Source organism: Crocodylus siamensis, chromosome 4 (genome assembly GCF_052110815.1).
Source record: "Crocodylus siamensis isolate JL-2025a chromosome 4, ASM5211081v1, whole genome shotgun sequence".
Taxonomy (NCBI): Eukaryota; Metazoa; Chordata; order Crocodylia; family Crocodylidae; genus Crocodylus; species Crocodylus siamensis.
Window position 1 is genome coordinate 158,079,606 of NC_143398.1, and position 19,820 is coordinate 158,099,425.

Below are 19,820 nucleotides of genomic sequence, written 5' to 3' on the forward strand. Positions count from 1 at the left end.
TCTCTGGGGTAGAACACAGCATCCCATCAAACAACCACACAGCCATGGGGGGGTGGGGGGCGGAAATCAGCCCAAAAGCATTGCAGAGCATTTGCTCTGGGGAGGGTCAACTGAAACTCTGAGGCCAGATTAAACAACACCCCCCGCCCCAAGCTGCCAGCTCTGGGAATCACGAAGCTGGCACTGCCCAAGCCCCAGGAGACAAGGCTTCAGAGAAATCAGCACATCTCCCCACTGCTGGGCACAGCTGGCTCAGCCTGCAGCCTTCCTACCTGGCCAGGCAGAGTACTCTAATGCTGGCAGCCCAGCTAGGCCAACTCAGTCAGGAATCCCTACTGTGTGCTAGTACTTGGTCTAGGATCCAAACCACCAGAGTCCCTCCACACCACCCTCTCCCTCATCTGTGGCTGTGAGGAGAGGCTCTAGCAGGTCCCTAAACCTTCCCCTGCCAGCCAGGGCAGGACTGAGCCCAAAAGGACCTTCTCTCTCCCACCACCAGCCCCAGAGCTTCCTTCTCCTCTTCCCCTGCACATCTCTGCATCTCCCTAGTTCACAGAGTCCAGACTCAGACATGGGTTTGGCCCCATTTTCACAGCAAGGGGGAAACCCTAGCCCCACTGCTCTCAATGGGAGTTTCCCCTTGGCTTCATCAAGGTCTGAGGTCTCCTCCCCACCCTGCAAGTCTAAACCTTCAGCCTCTATATATGAAGCACTGCCCCTGGGAGACTACAACAGGATGCCAGCTGGGGAAGACCCCATGGCACCAGCACAGGGCTGGACACAAAGTCCCATGAGAGGGGCCAGTGACACAGGGGCTCCAGTATACATGTGGGCATGCAGACCCCAACCCCATCTAGGTGTCTCAACCCTTGAAAGCCCAGGGCCCTTTCTAGCGCACACATTACCACAGAACCCACTGCCAACAGCCAGGGGCTTTGGGTGGGGATAAGAGGCAGGAGGAGAAGAGGGGCTGCACATGGGGACTGAGAAGCACCAGCAGCTCCAGGGAGAGGAAAGCTTGCCCAGCTCCTGCCTGCATCGTGCCTGGTGCCAGCCCAGATTCACACGCTAAATCCACCCACGGTCCCTCTCCACGAGGGGGGAGGCTGCCGCGTGCCTGTTCAGCACTGTGGCATTGCTCATCCAGACATCCTCCACTCCTTCCAACACTACACACCACATGCAGCGCAGGGGTGGGGGGAAAGGGGAAGCCCAGGTCAGCCTCAGGAATTTGCTACTGGTTTCTCAGGTTCTCGGGCAAAGGAGTCAGAGGTGAGGGGCCTCTCAGACTTCAGCCCAGGCCAAGGTAAGGCTGAAGGATGTGGTGCCTGTGCTCACCTTCCGTCTAGCTAATTTTAGCACTGGGGAGAGGTAACAGGAACAGCTGGTCAGGCGGCCTGGGGTCTGTGCAACTCCCTATGGAGCAGCACTCAGGCACGGCCCTGTCCCATGCTTCACCTCCCCACAGCCCCAGCCTGTACCACCCAGGAAAAAGCCAATCCCCAGCCCAGAAGCCCTGTCTGCACCCCCAGCCTGCTCAGCACCCGAGGGGGAGAGGAAGCTCAAATAAGGCCAGGGCCCCCTCCTGTAACCAAGCCCCCCCTTCTGTGCCCCTACACAACATCTTGTGTCAACCCACTCTGCCCAGGTTACGCTGGTGCCCACTCCCTGCCACACTCCTGCTCCTCCCTCACCATCCCTGGCTTTGGGAGGCCTCCTGCTCCAAGGCACTGCCCACCCCCAGTCCTGACCTTTCCCCTAGCAGCACCACCCTCACTCCCTCCTCCCTGACCCCACAGTGCCTGTCTCCCTTGGCCTCCCCCTACAGAGCTGGCCACCCACAGCACTCCACCCCAACCCCCTACAATTCACGTGCAGCTTGGTCTTCCCCCAAGGAACTAGAGCCCAGCTCCTCACATTGCCATGGGAGCCCCAGCCCCACACCACGCCCAGCATCATGCCCCTGCCGGCATCCCCCACTGTGCCTGGCACCCCGCCCCTGTGCCACAGCAGGTTTTCCCTCCCCCTGGCCCCCTGCCCTACCCTAGAGGCAGCTCCCCCTGCCTCTGGCCCCCTGTACCCATGTCACTGTAGGCTCCCTCAGTCTTAGTGCCCTGATCCCCTCCTAGGTGCAGTGCCCCCACTCTTAGCACCCTGCCCCCAGGAGGCTGTTATCCTGGTGTCTCCTATATGCAATGCCCTCCACCCCCTCTAACATCCCCCAGATGCACCCCTGTCCGTGGATGTCCTTCTAGATGAACCCATGCCCCGGCCCTCCCAGTGCTCTCCCAGATGCACCCCATCCCTGTTTTCTCTGATGTACCCCCAGATGCACCTCCAGCTGCACTGCTGCTCCTGTGTCCCCAATGCTTTCCCAGAGGTACCCCATCTCCCTAATGCCTCCCAGATGCACCTCCTGCCCCCATGTCCCCACAATGTCCCCCTGGATGCATCCCTGCCCCTGTCCCCCTCCAATGCCCTGCCAGCTGCACCCCAACCCCCTCTTCTCTGATGCTCCCCCTTGATGACAAGACATGCTATGTCTCCCCCTCCCTCACGCCTCCCAGGCACACCCCTGCCCCTGTCCCCACACTATCCCCCTGGATGCATCCCCTGCCTATGGCCACGATGCCCTCCCAGCTGCACCCCCCGGATGCCCCTCGACGCCTTCCCAGGCGCACCCCCTGCCCCTGTGCCCACCCCTGTCCTCCCAGCTGTCCCCTGCCTTCCCCCCGATGCCCCCAGCCGCAGCCCTGCCCCTACCTGCGCCGCAGCCGTGGCCGTGGCCGTGCGGGGCGGCGCGGGCCGCCAGGCGCTGCAGCAGCGCGGCCAGCAGGCGCTCGGGGGTGTCGGGCGGGCCGGGCGGCCAGCAGCAGGTGGCGGCGGGGGCCGGGCTCAGCGGATGCGGCTCCCCCCCGCCGCCGCCGCCGCCGCCGCCGCCGCCCGGGGACAGCTCCTCGGAGGAGAAGGACGAGGGCGAGCGGAGCGCGGCGTCCGGGGGCCGCAGCTCGAGCCAGCGCCCGTCGGCCGCCTCCATGGCGGGCTGCTCGGGGGGCTCCTTCAGGAAGGCGGGCAGCAGGATGCGGGACACGCTCTGGCGCCGCTGCAGAGGCCCCCCGGCCCCGGGGCCGGCCCGCGCCGCCAGCTGCGAGCCCTGCTTCTTCAGGAACCGCTCCAGCGGCTTCATGCCCGGCCCGGCCCCGCCGCGGGGGCGGCCTCAGGGGGTCATGGCGCGGCGCAGGACCTCCCGCCCGGGGACCCCGTCCGGCGCGTGCAGCCGCGAGCGCAAGCTCCTACTGCCACAGCCGCCAAGGAAGGTGAGGCGCGGAAGGCCCCGCCCCCGCGATTGGCCCCGCCCCCGCCGCCTTGGCCCCGCCCCGCCTGCAGGTGCCCCCGCCCGGGCTCAGGGGAAGGTGAGGGGCTGCAGGCCACGCCCCTCCCTTGCTTGGCCACGCCCCCATGTTCAGGTACCCCAGGGCTCAAGGGAAGGTGAGGGGCTGCCGGCCACGTCCCCACTTGTAGTGCTGCCCCCTGCTGGGCCTGATGGGGAAGGTGAGGGGTTGCAGGCCACGCCCCGCACTTGCAGGTGCCCCCCACTGCCCCCTCCCCGGGTCTGATGGGTATCGGTTGGGGGAGGGGCCGAAGGGCATGAGGGGAGTTGGGCAGGGGGAAGCTCCCCCCCACACACACACAGGTGTTTTCTGCATGGGGGGTGCAGGACCCAGCTGCAGAAAGGATCTTGGTGCTTGCAAGGGGGTGGGGGTAAGGCCTGTGGCCAAGCACTGTGACTGGTGTAGTGCCCTTACCCAAGTCAGAGGGGCAGGGGCAATCGTGTCCTAGGGGCTTGAGCCCCATGCCTCACAGATGGGGCTAAAGCCCTGCCAAACCTCCTTCTTCCCTTCTGAACCTTCATGGTTTCATGTTGGAGTGAAGACCCCCTAATTCTCCCAACCTCTCCTGCCATGCCTGATGTCAGTCAAGTGCCCATCCCAGCTCCTGGAGTCCTGGGATGATGGGTGGGGATTGGGGTTTCATTTCCAGCCCTGGTGAGTGGACAATGCAGCATGAAAAGGTGCAGAACCTACAAGGAGGGTCTGGTTCCTCCTCCTCCTCTGAGCCCCTGACCACTGGTTGGGATCAGGGCCCCACAGTCCCCTGCTGTAGACCTCCCCGCACCCCCTTGCAAGCCATGATCCTTCCTGCAGCAAAATCCTGCCACCCTCCCATGCAGGAAACACCTGCATGTGGGGTGGGAGGAAGCATACCTTGGAGCAAATCTCATGACTTGTGGGGCCTGGCACGTGGGTACACTGTCACAGTTTGCATTTTGCCCCCTTGGTTTCAGAGTTACTGAGGTTGCTCTTACTCTTCCTTGAGCAGAAGGGGAAACTGAGGCAGGGAGATAAGAAGGGACCAGCCCCTGGTTGCGAGCTGGGTAGGGAACCCAGGAGTCCTGACTCCAGGCTTCCTGAAACCACTGGACAGCACCATGTTAAATATCCTAATTAAGACTTAAAATGGGATGATTTTGATGAAGGAAGGAAGACTTATCCACATAGGATGAATGTAGATCATGTATATGTACAGAGAGAGTGTGTTTGTGTCTGAGCACGCGTGCCTGTGAGCTGTAGAGCATACAGATCCCTTAGCAAATCCACTTAAGGCATTTGGGAGCTACCACAATATTTGTGATCATTAAAAATTAGTTATGTTTATTAATTGTTCTAATACTGCTACTACTAATGATGAATAAGTCTAGGAAGGGGGTGCCAGAGCCTTGGCATTTTGATCTCTCAGGACTGCTGGGTTTTCCTCCCAACTCTGCCTTGGCCTATACCACTCATCCCCAGCCCTACCCTCTCCGTGCCTCAATTTCCCATGCTGTACAGTGGCCTCATTTGTGCCTTAATAACCTTGCTGGGAAGGGGCTGAGCTACCCTGGACTGGCACCAGGACTGCGCTGCCCCTCCAAGAGCAGCATGCCAGGGTCAGCCTCCTGTGCACACTGCCAGCACCATTCATGCTGCCTCTCCTACAGACCTTAACTCAACCATGCCTTATCCCAACTGGCATTAACTCAACTATAGGCTGCTCTGTGATAACTTTCAAGCAATGGATTAAATCAGGCAGGCGCACTGTTTCAGCACGAGACTCTGGGGCCCCTTCCTGGGGTCTGCACTGACAGCTTGTTGTAATGCTGCCGGAGATTGAGGATTTATCACAAATGCATGTTAGAACCTGTTTTTAATGTATTATTAAAGCAGGCAGCTGGGGGCTAATAATAGCCTCATCAATATTAACAAGGTCTTCACAAGGGGCACCTTCCCTGTTTGGACTGGACAAGGTCCCTCTGTTAGTCCATATTTTTCTGTATTTCAGCTCTCACATGGTTTGCTGAGCAGGAGTAGATTCGAGTCTTTGCTTTGCTGAATCACAGCCCTTATCTGTATCCTCCCCATAAACCAAAATGAAGCACCTTCTTAGGCGTATGTGGTATGAAGAGCAATCACCAGCACAGGTGGAAAAACCCACTGATGGGATGCAGTGTCTGGGCAGCAAGACATTAACACCAAAACACAGGGTCTTGCCCCCTGCCGTATCATCTCAGAAATTAACTTAGTGATGGAGAGGAAGGAGTTCCCAGGAGGTTCCCACGGGGAGAAGGACCTGATGGGGAATGCTCAGGTGACAGAAGCTTTTGGGGGGTGCAAGCCTTGAGGAAAGTCACTCCGTTCTGATGAACACCCAGCTGGTCAGTTTTGCAGCATGGTTTTCGGGTTCTGTGGTTCTCTACTTTTGGGGTTGCTTGTAACTACTAACGCTTTGCTGTATCTCAGAGAGAGGATGGAGGCATATAGGGACAGATGGGTAGACAGTTGCCTTAGTACACAGCAGGTATGTTCAGAGTCCTAGGACAGCACTGGCATGTTCAATCCCTGCCCCCCCACACCTCCGGACCCTCAAACTTTTTTAATTGGAATGTACTTGCACACAGTGAAACCTTACTGACTATATGGGCTTGCAAAACCCTCAGAGACACAATTCCTCCCACTCCACCCCGATCTCCCACAACCCCCCATATACTACATTTAATTTCCAACTCCCTTTGCCAGTGCCTTGATTAACAGAAAGTCCATGGCCCCTTGGAGGGCCATGCCACTTGTGGAAAAGACAAGGCAGTGCGCAAACTGCCAGGCAGCACAGGGATGCTGAAATGGTCTGTCTGAAGGCAATTGTGCACCTCTCAGGGATAGGACCCCAGGGCTAGGCTCTGGTCATGGTTTCAGCCCAGCTGGTCTGCCATTAGCCCAAGAAACTAGTGAGATGGGCCTGGAGCTCAAACCTGCTCCTGCCCCTCCTTGTGCTGCTGCTAGAGAACAGCACATCATGTCTCTGAGCAGGTCCAGGCAGTTTCTGGCTCTGGTGCCGCCTCTGCTTGGCTGGGTTTTCCCTCTCTCTGGTGAGCTGAGTCGGATGGAGGGCCGCGTGCCAGCAGGCAGGAGCAGCGTGCGGTGGAAGGGAACTGGAATATCAGGGTAGCTGCAAGCAGCCCTGCAAGCCAAGACAGGCAAGGAAGGGCCCTACCTGTTTATACCAGCAAGAAGCCAAGCCCAGTTTTGTGTGGGAGGCAGGTAAATCTGGATCAAAAACAAGGCATTTTCCCAAGGCAGGATGGAGAGCTCCCACAGGTTTGCCCTGCCCTGGGGGTGGGGACTGTGTCCCATCCTGCTGGGTTTCGAGCCTTGAAAATACAAGAGGGGACAAAAGGTGGAGAGTGAACCCTGGGTCAGCCAGGAGCACTGTGCCCCTCTCCTTGGCATGGGGCTGTGGAGAGGTGGGGGGATGCTCCCCCATGGGAGGCAGGATCAGCGGCATCTGCCCAGCTAAGGCTCTGAAAGGCCTTAGCATTTCCTCCCCCTGTCTTCTGGGGGGCTTCCTTCCTTCAGCAGCCCTGAACCAACTCCACTTCCCCCAGCCCAGCCAGTGCTGCTCCCAGCTGGGTACTCTGTCCCTGGGGGAGCACAGCCCTAGGCCCAGCCCAGCTGTGGCAGCCCCGCCCCCCCCCTTGCACCATTCTAGTGTGAGGCAGGCAAGAACTGGGAGGGGACTGAGATGGGCAGTGGCATGAAAAAGTGGGGGGGGAGGGCCCTTGCGTACAGCCGTCACCACGGAAACGCTGGGACTTGTAACACTCGTGGAGCGCAGGGGCCAATCGCAATCCTCCCCTGGCTCTGCCGATGCCCTTCAATCCCACCCCCTGCTTGTCTACATCTAGCCCCCACTGAACCACCACCACACACACCCTCCAGCTGCTCAGGCACTGCCCCCCAGCCCCAGCCTCCTGCTCTTGCAGCTGCCCCAAGCTGTCAGCCCTGCGGCCCCCTGTGGCGGGCTGCAGGCCTCTGGATGAGCCCTGCCAGCTGGTTCTTGTGACCTGAGCCAGGCCACAGGGCAGAGGCCAGTGACCTCCTGCAGGCCTGGAGCCTGCTCTCTACACTCAAGGGATTTTAATAGCAGTGTTGCACCAGGTGCTTGAATCCATGGGCCAGGGCTGGAGGGTGGTCACAGGCTTTTCTAACCCCACGGTGCATGGACAGCTCACCCCAGGCCCCAGAGACAGAAGCCAAGACCCCAAAGTACTGTTGGGGACCATGGAGTGGGAGGCATTGGGGTGGCCTGGGGGTGATATTTACCATCTCCAACAGGGTCCTACCTTGCCCCATGTTATTGGGGTCACATGCCCCCAGTCCCTCCAGACCGTGGGCAGGAGTTGCTCTGAGCAGAATCTGTGGGTCAGGGCAGGATCATGGAGCCAGGACCCAAAGCCCAGCCCCAGGGCAGCAGCAGGGGGTGGGGGGAGGGGCAGTTTCTGCTGTCTAGGCTTTAATCTGAGTATTCTGCAAAAAACGCTCCTCCATCCCCAAGGGAAAGGGCCTGGGCCATGAGAATTGGCCTCAGCTGTTCTGAGTGGGTTCCCCGGGCTCTGACCAGCTCCCATGCTGCAGCCTCTGGAAAAGCTGAGACAGATGGAACCAGACAGTGTGGTGGAGGTGACACAGCCTGGATGTGGCCTGTGTCTGTGAGGCTGAAAACCCAAGCATCCCACCCCACTGCTCCCCCTGCCTGTGACCCCAGGCTCCTGCTCCGTCCCCTGCCAGCCATCCTCATTCCTGCTGCTCCTGCAGGCCACTCCAAATTGGCACCAAACCATGCACCACAGTATGAGTCCATGTGGCTAATCCCCTGCCCATAGAGGAGGTGAGGCAACTCCCATAGGGGAGATGATGTGGCACTGAACCCCCACCTCCAGAATCAAGGCATATGGGGTCATTACATAGGGAGCAGAGCTGGGGGGAAGCAGTAGAAACAGGGTGGGCCTGAGATAGGCAGACCCAGCATGGCCTCCAGCCCTTGGGCAGGACACTGCCCGCACCTTTCCCCCTCCCCACCCCAGGGATGCACTTCTGGAGCTAACGAATATACTGTATTGTCTCACCCTGAAATATAATATGCACCTTATTTCTGAAAGTCAGAATGAAGGAAAAAAAAAGATTTTATCAGATTTATGGCTGCACTGAGCAGAGATAGTTTCATACTTGGTAGGGCCGGAAGGGACCTGAGCAAATCATCAAGTCTGACCCCCTGCAATGGGCAGGAAAGGATACTGGGGTCAAATGACCCCAGCTAGGTGATTGTCTAGTCTCCTTTTGAAGACACCCCGGGTGGGAGTGAGCACCACTGCCCTTGGAAGTTGGTTCCAGATCCTAGCCGCTGTGACTGTGAAGTAGTGCTTCCTGATGTCTAGCCTGAACCTACTATCAGTCAACTTATGGCCGTTATTCCTAGTTACTCCTGGTAGTGCTTGGGGGAACAGGGTCTCTCCTGTTCCCCGCTGGTCTCCCTTGGTAAGTTTAGATGGCCACCAGATCCTCTCTCACTCTTCTCTTGGGGAGGCTGAGAGTAGGTTCAGGTCATGTAGCCTCCCCTCATAGGGCCTGCCCTGCTGCCCCCTGATCATGTGAGTAGCCCTCCTTTGGACCCTCTCGATGTTGTCCACATCCTTCCTGATGTGTGGCGCCCAGAACTAGATGCAGTACTCCAACTGCAGCCTGACCAATGTCACATAAAGGGGGAGGATCACCTCCTTGGACCTGCTCATGATGCATCTGTGGATGCATGACACGGTGGAGCGTGATCATCAGCTGACTCACCCTCTTTTTTTTTTTTTTATTAGACTGTGAAATAGGAGGAGAACCAGAAGCAGTTAGCAGACAGAAAAATTGCCCTAAGAAAGGTTAGTTTGATTCGTGGAACACCAAGTACATTATAAAGGGTTGTCCATTAATACCTGTGGAGTAGAGAACAATGAACCATTAAGTCAACTGGGTTCCTCTGTTGCCTGAATAGTAACGTTACAGCTTCTGCACTGTGGAGCAGGAATCAGAGCAGGATGTTTCTATCCCAGGCAGAAAATCAGCTTCCCTGGTTAACACATGCACCCCAATTTTGGGGAGCTGATTTGTGGGGGGAGTGGGGGGAAGGTGAGCGTATCCAGGAAAATATGGTATGCTAATGACTATTATTCTGTCTGCTCCCTTTCCTCTACCCCAAGAGCCACCAGGAAATAGCAGCAGGCCCTGTCACCAGCCCTGAGAGCCTTAATCAAGCTCCATATAGACCATGAGTCTGAGCAGATCAGCGCCCATCAGCCACCCCACTGCAGGGAGCCAGCATCTTTCTCTGGAGCAGCTGGCACCAGTCCTGAGACAGTCCCATAGCACCGAGGGGACAGCCAGCCCTGTAGATCGGTGCCACGTGGACCCCAAAGTGGGTGAGCGCCACTGGCCCTGGCCCTTTGCTGGGAGCACCCATATACCAAGGCCTCCCAGTCAGGCACTCATGGTCGAGATGGTATTTAGTTTTAATTGTCCAGGTGAGTGCAGGCAGAGCCAGCCTCCAATTACCCAGTGACAAGCAGCAATTGAAAGGGCCAGGTAGATATCTCACACTCCTCTCAGGTCCCTGGGGCATCATCACCCTGGGGCTGGAACGAGTAAAATCCAGAAGCCACTGGAGAATCACGGATTCCTAGAACTACAGAGAAGCAGGGCTGGAGGGACCTCTGGAGGTCATGTAGTCCAACCCCCTGCCTGAGGCAGGATCACTCCTATACAAACTATCCCAAGCAAATCCTTGTCTAAGCTATTATACAGGCAACCCTGCCACACAACCACAAGGCACAGCATCCTAACCCAGCACAGGTAAAGCAGGGGGACAATGTTCTGCTGCTGGAAGGGTTGTTAAAATACACTAGACAGATCCAAGGAAGAGTGCTCTAGATGGACAAGGGCAGCCACAAGGCAACAAGCTCTGAGTAGGGAGGGAGACCAGGTGCTGCACACATCCTTTGCCATGAATGTTGCTCCCAGTCTCAGGGATCAAGGCTCTGAGCTGCGGAGAGAACTTGACTCACCTGATTTCCATGCAAGCAACAGTCAGGCTCCCCTCCAGCCCAGGTAGCTGCTGCTTACCCTGCATGAGGGGTAGCATGGTGTCCCAGAGCCACAATCCCTTGGAGACCCAAAAATCATAGGAAAGCAGGGCTGGAAGGGACCTCACAAGGTCATCTAATCCAACCCCCTGAATTTGGGCAAGCAGCCAAGGAGGCTGCTAGGCAAGACAGCTGCAGGGGAATCTCAAACCTTGGGCTTGGGAAGCCAGCAGGCTTTACCATCAGGGTCTGTTGGGTGCCCTCATGGTCTACCACAAGCTAGGAGCTCAGCTATCATGGGACAAATATGCCAAAGGCTCTCTTACAACCAACTGACAGGTCCACCCCAGGTAGGGTATGAACCTACAACCCCTGGCTCCAGAGGCCAAGGCCTTGTCCACTGGGTCATACCCTTATTCAGAGGGGCAAGGGAGTCACTCCAAGAAATGCAGCCAAGTTCGGCCACCCTGAATTGCAAATCTGCAATAAGAGGGGTGGGTGTGTGGCAGGGGACACAAGGCCCTCCCTCCAGGGGTTGCCCTTCCTCTGCACAAGCCAAGAGCAACCTGGGAGAAGAAGGCTTAGCTCCATGGGGCCTGTCTACTCCACCCCCAGCTTCAGTACCACACAGACACTGCTCCCCCTGCCCCAGGAAATAGCTCCTTGTTCTAACTCCTGCCTCCACTCATCAACCCGCACCCTGCAGAGAGGGGGTGCTGTTCCCTCAGGGCCTGGTGGGAGAAGGGGAGGGAGGGATCCAGCTGGAACCAGGTACCCCAGCTCCAGATGTATATGAAACAGAGGTGCCCATGGGACTTGAGTCTCCAAGTGTGTATGCAGGCACCCTCTGAGGGTGTAGGGGAGGGGAGTGCCATCTCTGCTCACTGGTGTGCTGTGTCAAGTGCAAAGTGTTGGTACAGTTGTTACCCCCGCCCTGTGCTGGGCCTTCGGTCCTGGCCACATCCCAGGTATCAGGGGCTGCCCCATGCAGGGGTTCCTGCTGCCACATGAGATCTGTCCCTCACTGCTCTGGCACTGTCTATGGTGGGGGCAGGGAGGAGCAGGGCAAGGTTCTTTGGGGGTCGTTCCCCAGCTTCCCCTGGCCCCCTTCCTCTGGGGAGTGACAGCAAAGTCTTCTATTTTAAGGTTGCCTTTGGCCCATCTCTGGCTTGGAGCTCATTAAATGTTCATGAGCACAGCTGAGCAGCTGGGGAAGCAGGTGGGGAGAGCTGCAGAGCACCAGCTGCAGGGAGCACGCAGGGGCTGGGGAGAAGGCATCCACTGCACAGGGCTGAGACCAAGGGGGACAAAGGATGGTGGGTGAGGTGAGTACTAGGTGCCAGGACTCCTGGTTTCCATCCCCAGCCCTGGGAAGGGAGTGGGGAGTGGTGGGAGGGAGGACAAAGCCAGGACATCTGGGATCTTTTCCCTGGGCTCTGTGTGACCTTTGCCCCTCTGTACCTCTGCCAGGACTGGGCCCCTGCAGCTCCCCAGGGCATGGACATAGCCTTGCCCCAGCCCAGCCCCTGGCAGCAGGCTATGGACACTGGACAAGGTCTCTGTGATGCAACTGGAGCCCCAGCTCCTGGCTGAACTCAGGGACAGCTTCCCCATCAAATATTAACCTGGGCTCTGCTCAAGGGAATATGTGATCCTGTCAGCACCAGCCCACAGCTGCAGGGAGGGGCAGGACCAACCCCTCTAAGAGTAGGGGCCTCCTCATCCTGACCCCCTTTCTCCCTGTGTAAGGGAGGGAAGCTCAGTCTCTTGTCCCACTGAGCATGTTCCCCACATCATGTATTGCAGCTCCTGGCTCCGCACCTAACTCCTTGTCTGACCTTGAGCAGGTCATTCACAGATGACCACTGACCCAGCAGCATGGGAGGACGGGGATGACTGCCTGAGGGCACAGGTGCCAACAGCTCTCTGCAGGAAGGGGTCACAGAAGGAGACAGACTTTATGCAGGGCTTCCAAGCCCCTGCACCCTGTTCCAGCACCCTGTTCACAGAGACCCCAGACCCCCTGTTGCTCCTGTCCACCACCCTGCCAATCCAGTTTCTCTTGCATAGGAATTCCACCCTTCAAAGAGGAGAAATCAACATGGCACCTGCAGGTGGAGTGAAACCCTGACCGGGGTACAGCCTATGGAGATGCCATCACAAAGAGATTGTGGTCTTCCAGATTGTGGGAATCTGTATCCTGGGCACAGCCTGGACCCAGGTAGGTGGAGGGGAGCCCAACCTGCCAATGCCATGATGGGGGAGGGGCCTAGGTGGGCAAAACAGTTGGCAGCCAAACTGTGAGGTTGGAATAAATGCCTGCAGGAGCTGGGCACTGTCCAGCCCCAGTGGCAGGATGGAAACAGCCCAGGGTGTCTATGCTCATTTCAGCTGCGCTTGAACTGGGACCCTCATCAGCAAATGCACCAGGGGACAGCAGTAGTAGGCTGTCACCTTCAAGGAAGGTCCCCTTCCCACCTCTGCAGCACTCCCTATCAGCAGCATCTCAGCCATAGACCCAGCTTCAGGGACACAGAAAACAGAGTTTACTGCAAGAAACACCAAGGGGAGTCAGGACACTTGGGTCCATTCATCACATTCTCCCAGGCTTTCCAGGAGGCTGTGGCCAAGTCTCACCCCAGCTCTGTGCCTCAGTTTCCCCTTCTGTGAAATGGCACTGATGGCCCCTGCCCCAGGGGCTCACACAAAGCTAAATGGGAGTGAAAAGCACATGGGATCTCTAGGGCTGGGGTTCACTTAGCCAGACCTGGACCCTGAGGACCCCCCCCCCATTGTAACAGAAACCCCTGTTTTTTTCTGGTATTTCTTGAAAGAGCACCCTGGGCAGCAAAACAGCAAGTGTGGCAGCCCTCAGCCCTGAGACACGCAAGGTTAATGCTTCATGGCCACTGCTTACCAGACTTGCCCCTGTTTTGTGGGCATCTGGCAGTAGGGGACCTTTCCCCAGAGCTGAGCTGCAAGATGCAGCGCAGGTTGTGGTGGAGGGAGAGACTCACCAGGACCTGTGTGTCTCTCACCTTCCCAGCTGTGTTCAGATCACGCTTCCCTGCACACTGGCAAGCAGGCACCTGCAGGGCAGAATGTGGCAGCTGTTGATTCCAGAGTCCCGTCCCCCCGCACTGTCAACAAAATCCAACCACCTCTGGGGAGGAAAGGACAGGGGTTTATGCAGCAGTGAACACCACCCCCACCCCAGCCCTGAAAGGCAGCCACCTCTGGAGCAGAGCATGGCAGCTGATTCACAGCCACACAGTGCAGTTGAGACAGGAAGTAAAGAACGTTTCTGCCAATATGGGAGGTGTGTGGAGAGAGGAGCAAGGGGGACTGCTGCATCTGCTCTTGTTGGTGGCAAGGGCAGCTCAAGAACAGCTTGCGGTGGCAAAGAACAAGGGGCAGAGCACAGGGCATTACTGGCTGGGGCTGAGGCTGGCCCTGGGAGCCAGCATAGCCCTGCACGCCCTTTGGCCTACGCTGACCCGTGGAACCCCCTACAGCAGGATGGCTTGGGAGGCTGGTGCTGGCTGCTGTCCTGGGGGCCAAATGCCCTTCCAGCCCCTCTCAGGCCCCTCATCTCCTAGCCCAGGGCTGGCCAAGACTGACGTAATGCCTGGCCCCAACTCCCCCAAGTGGGACCTGGCCATGGCCTTCAACCCCATGTGGTGGCAAAGTCCTCCGAGTCCACCCCATGCTGTCTGGACCCAGTGATGGGGCTGGTGGAGGAGAGGGGTTGCTGTGGGCATGGCCTGCTCTTTGGGGCTGTGCTCCTATGGCCCAGGGCTGGGCTCCAAACCTGGCTGGAGGTGCAAAGGTGTGGGGGGAGGCAGGGGGTGTGAATCACATCAGCTCACTGGTGCTTTGTTATGTGTGTTGCCATGTTAAGCTGGTTGCCTGGCAACCCCCTCTCTGGGACATGGCAGCCGGGGAAATGAGCAGACGGCAGCGCTCTTTTCCCCTCCATTGCAGGCTGCCTGGGGCAAGGGGATGGTGGTGTGTTGAAAGGGTGGGGGGTTGCTTTTCCCCAGGGCATACCTGGCCCCGCTGGGCCCTGGCTCCACCACCTCCTCCCAGCCAAGCCTGTAGAGGCCCCCACTGTAGGGGTGGTGCTGGGATGGGGGTGTCCTTCCTGGGCTCACTGTTGCCCCAGGGCCCTCCTCTGTCACTGAAATGTAGCTCCTAAATCCCCTCCCCCAAGCCACTGCTCCTAAACCCTTCCCAGTCTGATCCCCCCCATCCCCTTCCTCCTCTACTACCCCGCTGTGTTTCTCCCCCTAACCCCCACCTGGTAGCTCACCACCTAGGGGCAGCGCACTGGGCTCACCTCCCACCCCTTGCTGCAAAGCCCAGGCCCCACCAGGTGCCCTCCTGAAGCCCAGCCCAGCCCAGCCCCCTGCCACACTCACTGCCTGGTTTCCCTCTTGCCTGCTCCCTCCTTGTAGCCTGGTCCAGACTGAGACTAAACAAAGTCCTTGGGCTCAGTCTAAACTTCCCCCGAGCTGGGGCAGAGCAGGGGAGTAGGTCCCCCCACCCCCAGCTAGAGCCAGCCTGTGACAATCCCCCTCTTGTCTTTCTAGCCAGACCCCCTAACATGGAGGAGAGAGGGATGGTGAACACCTGGTGGGGATGTGGGTCAGGCAGGGGAATTCTAGCAGAGATGGGGAGGAAGGGGAAGGGTCTGGCTCTGGTGGGATTGGAGAGGGAACAGCACTGGGGTAACAACACTGGGACTTTAGGGAAGCAGAATGGCTCCCCCAGCCTGAATGAAGAGGTGTCAGGTCTCTCTGTTTTCTCAGCCCCCCAGCACAGGACAATCTAGGCAGGGGGCTTCAGGCACTCGCTCCCCCACTCCCAGCCTGTGCCAGCCCTGTCCACAGATGGGCCAGCAAGCGCCAGCTGGCGTGCAGATGGTGCATGGGAATTTGGGCAGGATGTCAGTGCTGCTCGGCTGGGAAATGGTGGTTGCAGATCCCTTCCCGGCTTCATGCCCAAAGTGGGAGAGTGCAGGCTGGGCAACAAAGTGGCATGGGGCACAGGGACTGGGAGGGGAAAGGCCAGTGCCAGAAGTCACTGGAGAGGCTGGGATATTGCATTAGGGCCTAGAGCTGGGCAAAGGCTCTCCCCCAGACACGGCAGAGAAGATGAATGAGAGAAGCAGCCCCTGCCTGGATCTAGTCCCCCTGAACGGATCCTGTGCTCAGGCCTGACTTTGCCCCTGCTCCAGCCTTGCAGAAATCACCATGAGTGGAGAAGGGATCTCGCAGCCACCCTGCCTTTTCACTACCAGTGGGCTCCTGAAGTGTCACCTGGGGGCAGGGGGGTGGGCAAGAGATGCACCCATGCACACAAGCCAGGGCTGAGACTCACCAAACTCAGGTCATAACTGAGCAGGCCTGCATTGGAGGACAGAATTAATGATAGTGTGGCAGTGGCAGTGCCTGGAGGCCCCCAGCCAGAGCATCACTGTGCAGGCACATGCTGAGGGACAGGCCTCAGTTCCTAGAAATATGCATAACAGAGAAGGGGAGGGGAACCTGAGGCAGAAATGGGGAAATAACTTGCCCGATGCTACATATCAGGGCAGTAGCTCAGGTGAGGATGGACCCCTGGCATCTTGTGTCCTAGGCTTTTAGCTCCAAAACCAACCATCCCCCGGGATGCACACACGGTCTGCTGGTTGGAGGGCCATGTTCCATTGCACAGGTCCGAGCTGAGCTCAACCTTGTTTTTCACAGGCAGGGAAATGGATAGGGTAAGTGACTTGCCCAAGGTCACAGGATGAGGGTGTAGCAGAGAGAAATACAACCCAGGAGCCCTGACCCCCTGGGGACCCTGCTCTCAGCCCTAGGTCACACTGCTGCTCAAGGCTCACAGAACACGATACACTGCCCCAGTTCAGAGCTTGGCAAGTTCAAAGATCTTTGCTGTGTGCATATATACGTGTGCGTAGGTACTGCAAGGTGCTTGGAGATCTCAGGTTGAAGATGTGTCAAAGCCAGCCATTAGGATAATTAATTTGCTGGTACTTCTCCTCAAGAGCTGGAAACTGGAACAGGTTCTTCCCTCCCAAGTCCTGCATTGCATTTGTGCTTGAAAGAAATTTTCAATTCTCTCTCTTTGTGTGAAAGGCAGGAGCGAGCAGGGAGCGGGGGGCTGAGTGTGAAGCCTGGGAGGCACTGTTCAAAACAGACCTTGTGTGGGAGTGAAAAATTACAGGCATTCAAGGGAGAAAAAAAAAATTCAGTTCCAGCTAGAATTTTAACCCATTTTCATGCTGCAGAGATGGAAGCACAAAGGGAAGTTTACCTGTTCTGCTGAGCCGGTGTTATTTCTGTGCTGCGGTAGCACATAGGACACCTGCCACAGACCAGGACCCTACAGTGCTAGGGGCTGTACAAACAAAAAGACAGTCCCTGCACCAAACAGCTTACAGGGAGGAAACAGGCACAGAAAGGGGAAGAGACTTGCCCACGGTCACACAGTAAGTCAGTGACAGTGGACTAGAACCCGAGACTCCACCACCTCCCAGAGCTGCCAATGGATCCCAGGGTCCTGGCGTCCCCCTACCCCCATTTCTGTAACCCTTGTCACCCTCAAAGAACTGAGAGCAGAACCCATATTCCCTCCCCGCCAGCTCTAACCACTGGACACCACTTTCCTGCCAAAGCCATAGCTAGGAGGATCTCCCGCACAACATAAACCCTGCCTCCCAGAACAGGACCTCCCCCCAGGAACAGCATGTCTGTGCAGAGCAGGCATGCACCAGCAGATACACCCATGTCCAGTGTCACCTGCCACAGCCAGAGCAGATGACAGAGGCCTTTGGGCCCGTTCTGGCCAGGAGCAAATCATCTGCTCTCTTCCACCAGACACACAGTAAGGCCTACTCCTGACAAAATGGGTTTTCCCCTAGGCAGGGTGTAAGTGAGCCCCAAGCAACATTGAGCTTCCCTTAGACGGCAGTAACCAAAGAGTGAACAAAATGGCAACACATGCCCGAGGGAGGTTGCACGGAGGGCAGCTGGCAGCTAGGGCCTGTAGATCAGGAGCTCTGGGGGCCATCGCTGGCACTGCTACTTCTCTGTGCCTCAGTTGCCCTTCTCACCCTATATCAAAGCAGAGTGCAAGTTCCTTGGGGAGCTTAGGCAGGGTCCAGCAGACGTGCTCTGAACTGAGCTGGGACCCCACACTGCCAGCACAGCACAGCACAGCACAGCACACACAAGTGGAATAGAGCAGCTGTGGGGGTAGGAGAGTATTCCCCCTACATGCTGGGTTTGCTGCAGGAAGCCGCTGGCTTCATTCTCAGACTACAGCACTCCTTCGCTGCCTCATCTTCTGCAGCATCTTCTTGGGTCAGAGCCACCAGCAGCATACAGCCAGGCTCTGCTCACAGCAGCAACATCATGCCAGCCTTGGGGAGGGTGTCAGAACCTACCTGCTGTGAGCCAGCAAGCAGCCTGTGGTACAAGTCAGAGCCAAGGGGTTTTGATGTTTTCACACCCCAAGCCATTGCCTGCTGCGGAAGAGTTGGGTCCACCTAGGTCGCTTACCAGCAAGTCCATTGAATGAAAAAAGATCCCAACACTGTAGAGGAGCAGGGTAGCTAGGATCCAGTATGGGGTGGGGAGGACTCCTGGGTTCTATTTGCAGATCTACTGCTGCAAGCTCAGGCAAGAGCTTGCCCATGGAAGAGATTCAGAAGAAAGGTGCTGGAGGGACCAGAGCCCTACATGTATGTGCAATCCTAGGCCGGTACTGCCCTAGTGTTGTCACTGTCCTCTAGAACCTCTTGTGCCACCCATGCTCATGATGCCCCCACCTGACCATGCTAGAAGCAGTTGCTTCCACACTGCATTGACTTGACAGAAGGTATCTTAAAGGGCAGTGTTGCCTTGGGGAGCAGCGACAGTGGCTGGAAGGACCGCATTCCAGCATTTGGAAAGGTGGTAAGAGGTTGGGATATAATAAGATTGGTGTTCAGGACTCCTGGGTTCCATGCCTGGATTGGGGCAGTAGAGTCCAATGCAGTGGTTAGATTCAGACTGCTCCCCGCTAAGCTTTCTGCATTTGGTGGCACCCCATTTGAGAACTGCTGTTGTGTTGCCTTGGCGTAACTCAGTGCTTCTCAACTGGGCACCACCATGGGACCCAGGATCCTTATACAGAGCCAGACCATAAATGGCTGGAGCAGAGGCATGTTCTCCTGGCTGCATTCAGGTTCTCTGATAAGCCTACAGAAGCCAGGAGCATCCAGCCCTGCTGCAACCCTTTCCCCTACAACCCTGCACACTCCTGCCAGGAACAGAGGTGCAGGGTAGTCCCACCAGCCCCGTTTGCCTCTGCTTCCAGGAGTGTGGGCAGTCAAGAGCACAACAGGTCAGATAAGTCACATGCTTCTGCCTTAGCCCTTCCTAATCTTGTGGGGCACAAGACATATGGGGCAGTTTCACTCCATTTGCAGTGATTTCATTGCTGATGCAGCACCCATGTTGAGAATCATGTCTAACAGGGTGGGAGCCCCTGGTCCTGACACCTGGGAGCTGTAGAAACCATCCCACCACTCCCTGACCCAGCTCCTTTTGCCATAGGATCATCTCTGCCTCACTGACACCTCCCCTCCTCTCAGCTTAAGAGGATGAGACACGGTTAGAAGGCCCTGGAAGTAATTTCTGGTCCCAGCAGCAGCAGCCCTGTTGACACCCAAGGGGCTGGTGTTTGTGAAGGAAAGGCTGAGTTGCCTCCAGGTAGGCAAATGTGTGAGAAGGGCAGAGCCTGTCCCCTCCTGGCTTCCACAGCCCACATGATGCTGGTGGCTCAGGGGCTCATGCCAAGGCCCTCTCCAGCCACCAGGGCAGTGTTCACCAGCCTTTTGCACCGCCACACAACTTCTGCCACCACACACCTCAGGAAGCACAACAGCATGGGTGCCTTCCAAGGTTGGTGGGGTACAAGAAGCCCCATCCCCAGGCTACCCAACCCCACCCCTCAGAGTAGAGATCAAGGGCAAGGAAATCAATACAGGAGAACAGCTTTTGGCTGACCCTAGCAGTGATGTGCACTGCCTGCTCCTCTGTGCTCTGGCTGCCAGCTGCAGGTTACCATGGAGTGTACAGAGGCCAAAGCAGCTGCCCTGGTGTCACATGCTCTCCAGTGCCACAGGCCTGTGGATATTATAATTTCCCTGAAAATGTGACGAAGGGAGGTGCTAGAACTACTCACGCAGCCCAGGCACAAGGAAACCAGGTCATGGAGGCAGCCAGCTAGCTCCTGAGGGCACTGCCGGAGCAGGGAACTGCTTTCCAAGGTGCTG

At 57.5% G+C, this 19,820-nt stretch overlaps 1 protein-coding gene across 1 annotated transcript in view; it reads right to left on the reverse strand.

Moving 5' to 3' along the window:
• The window catches only part of RAPGEFL1 (Rap guanine nucleotide exchange factor like 1), a 33,930-nt gene extending 30,603 nt beyond the window's left edge, over positions 1-3,327 (reverse strand). The window contains exon 1 of the mRNA XM_090044476.1: positions 2,764-3,327. Coding sequence (XP_089900602.1) covers positions 2,764-3,187 — 424 coding nt within the window. The 5' untranslated portion in view covers positions 3,188-3,327. The remainder of the gene's footprint in view (positions 1-2,763) is intronic.
• Positions 3,328-19,820: the final 16,493 nt, after the last annotated feature.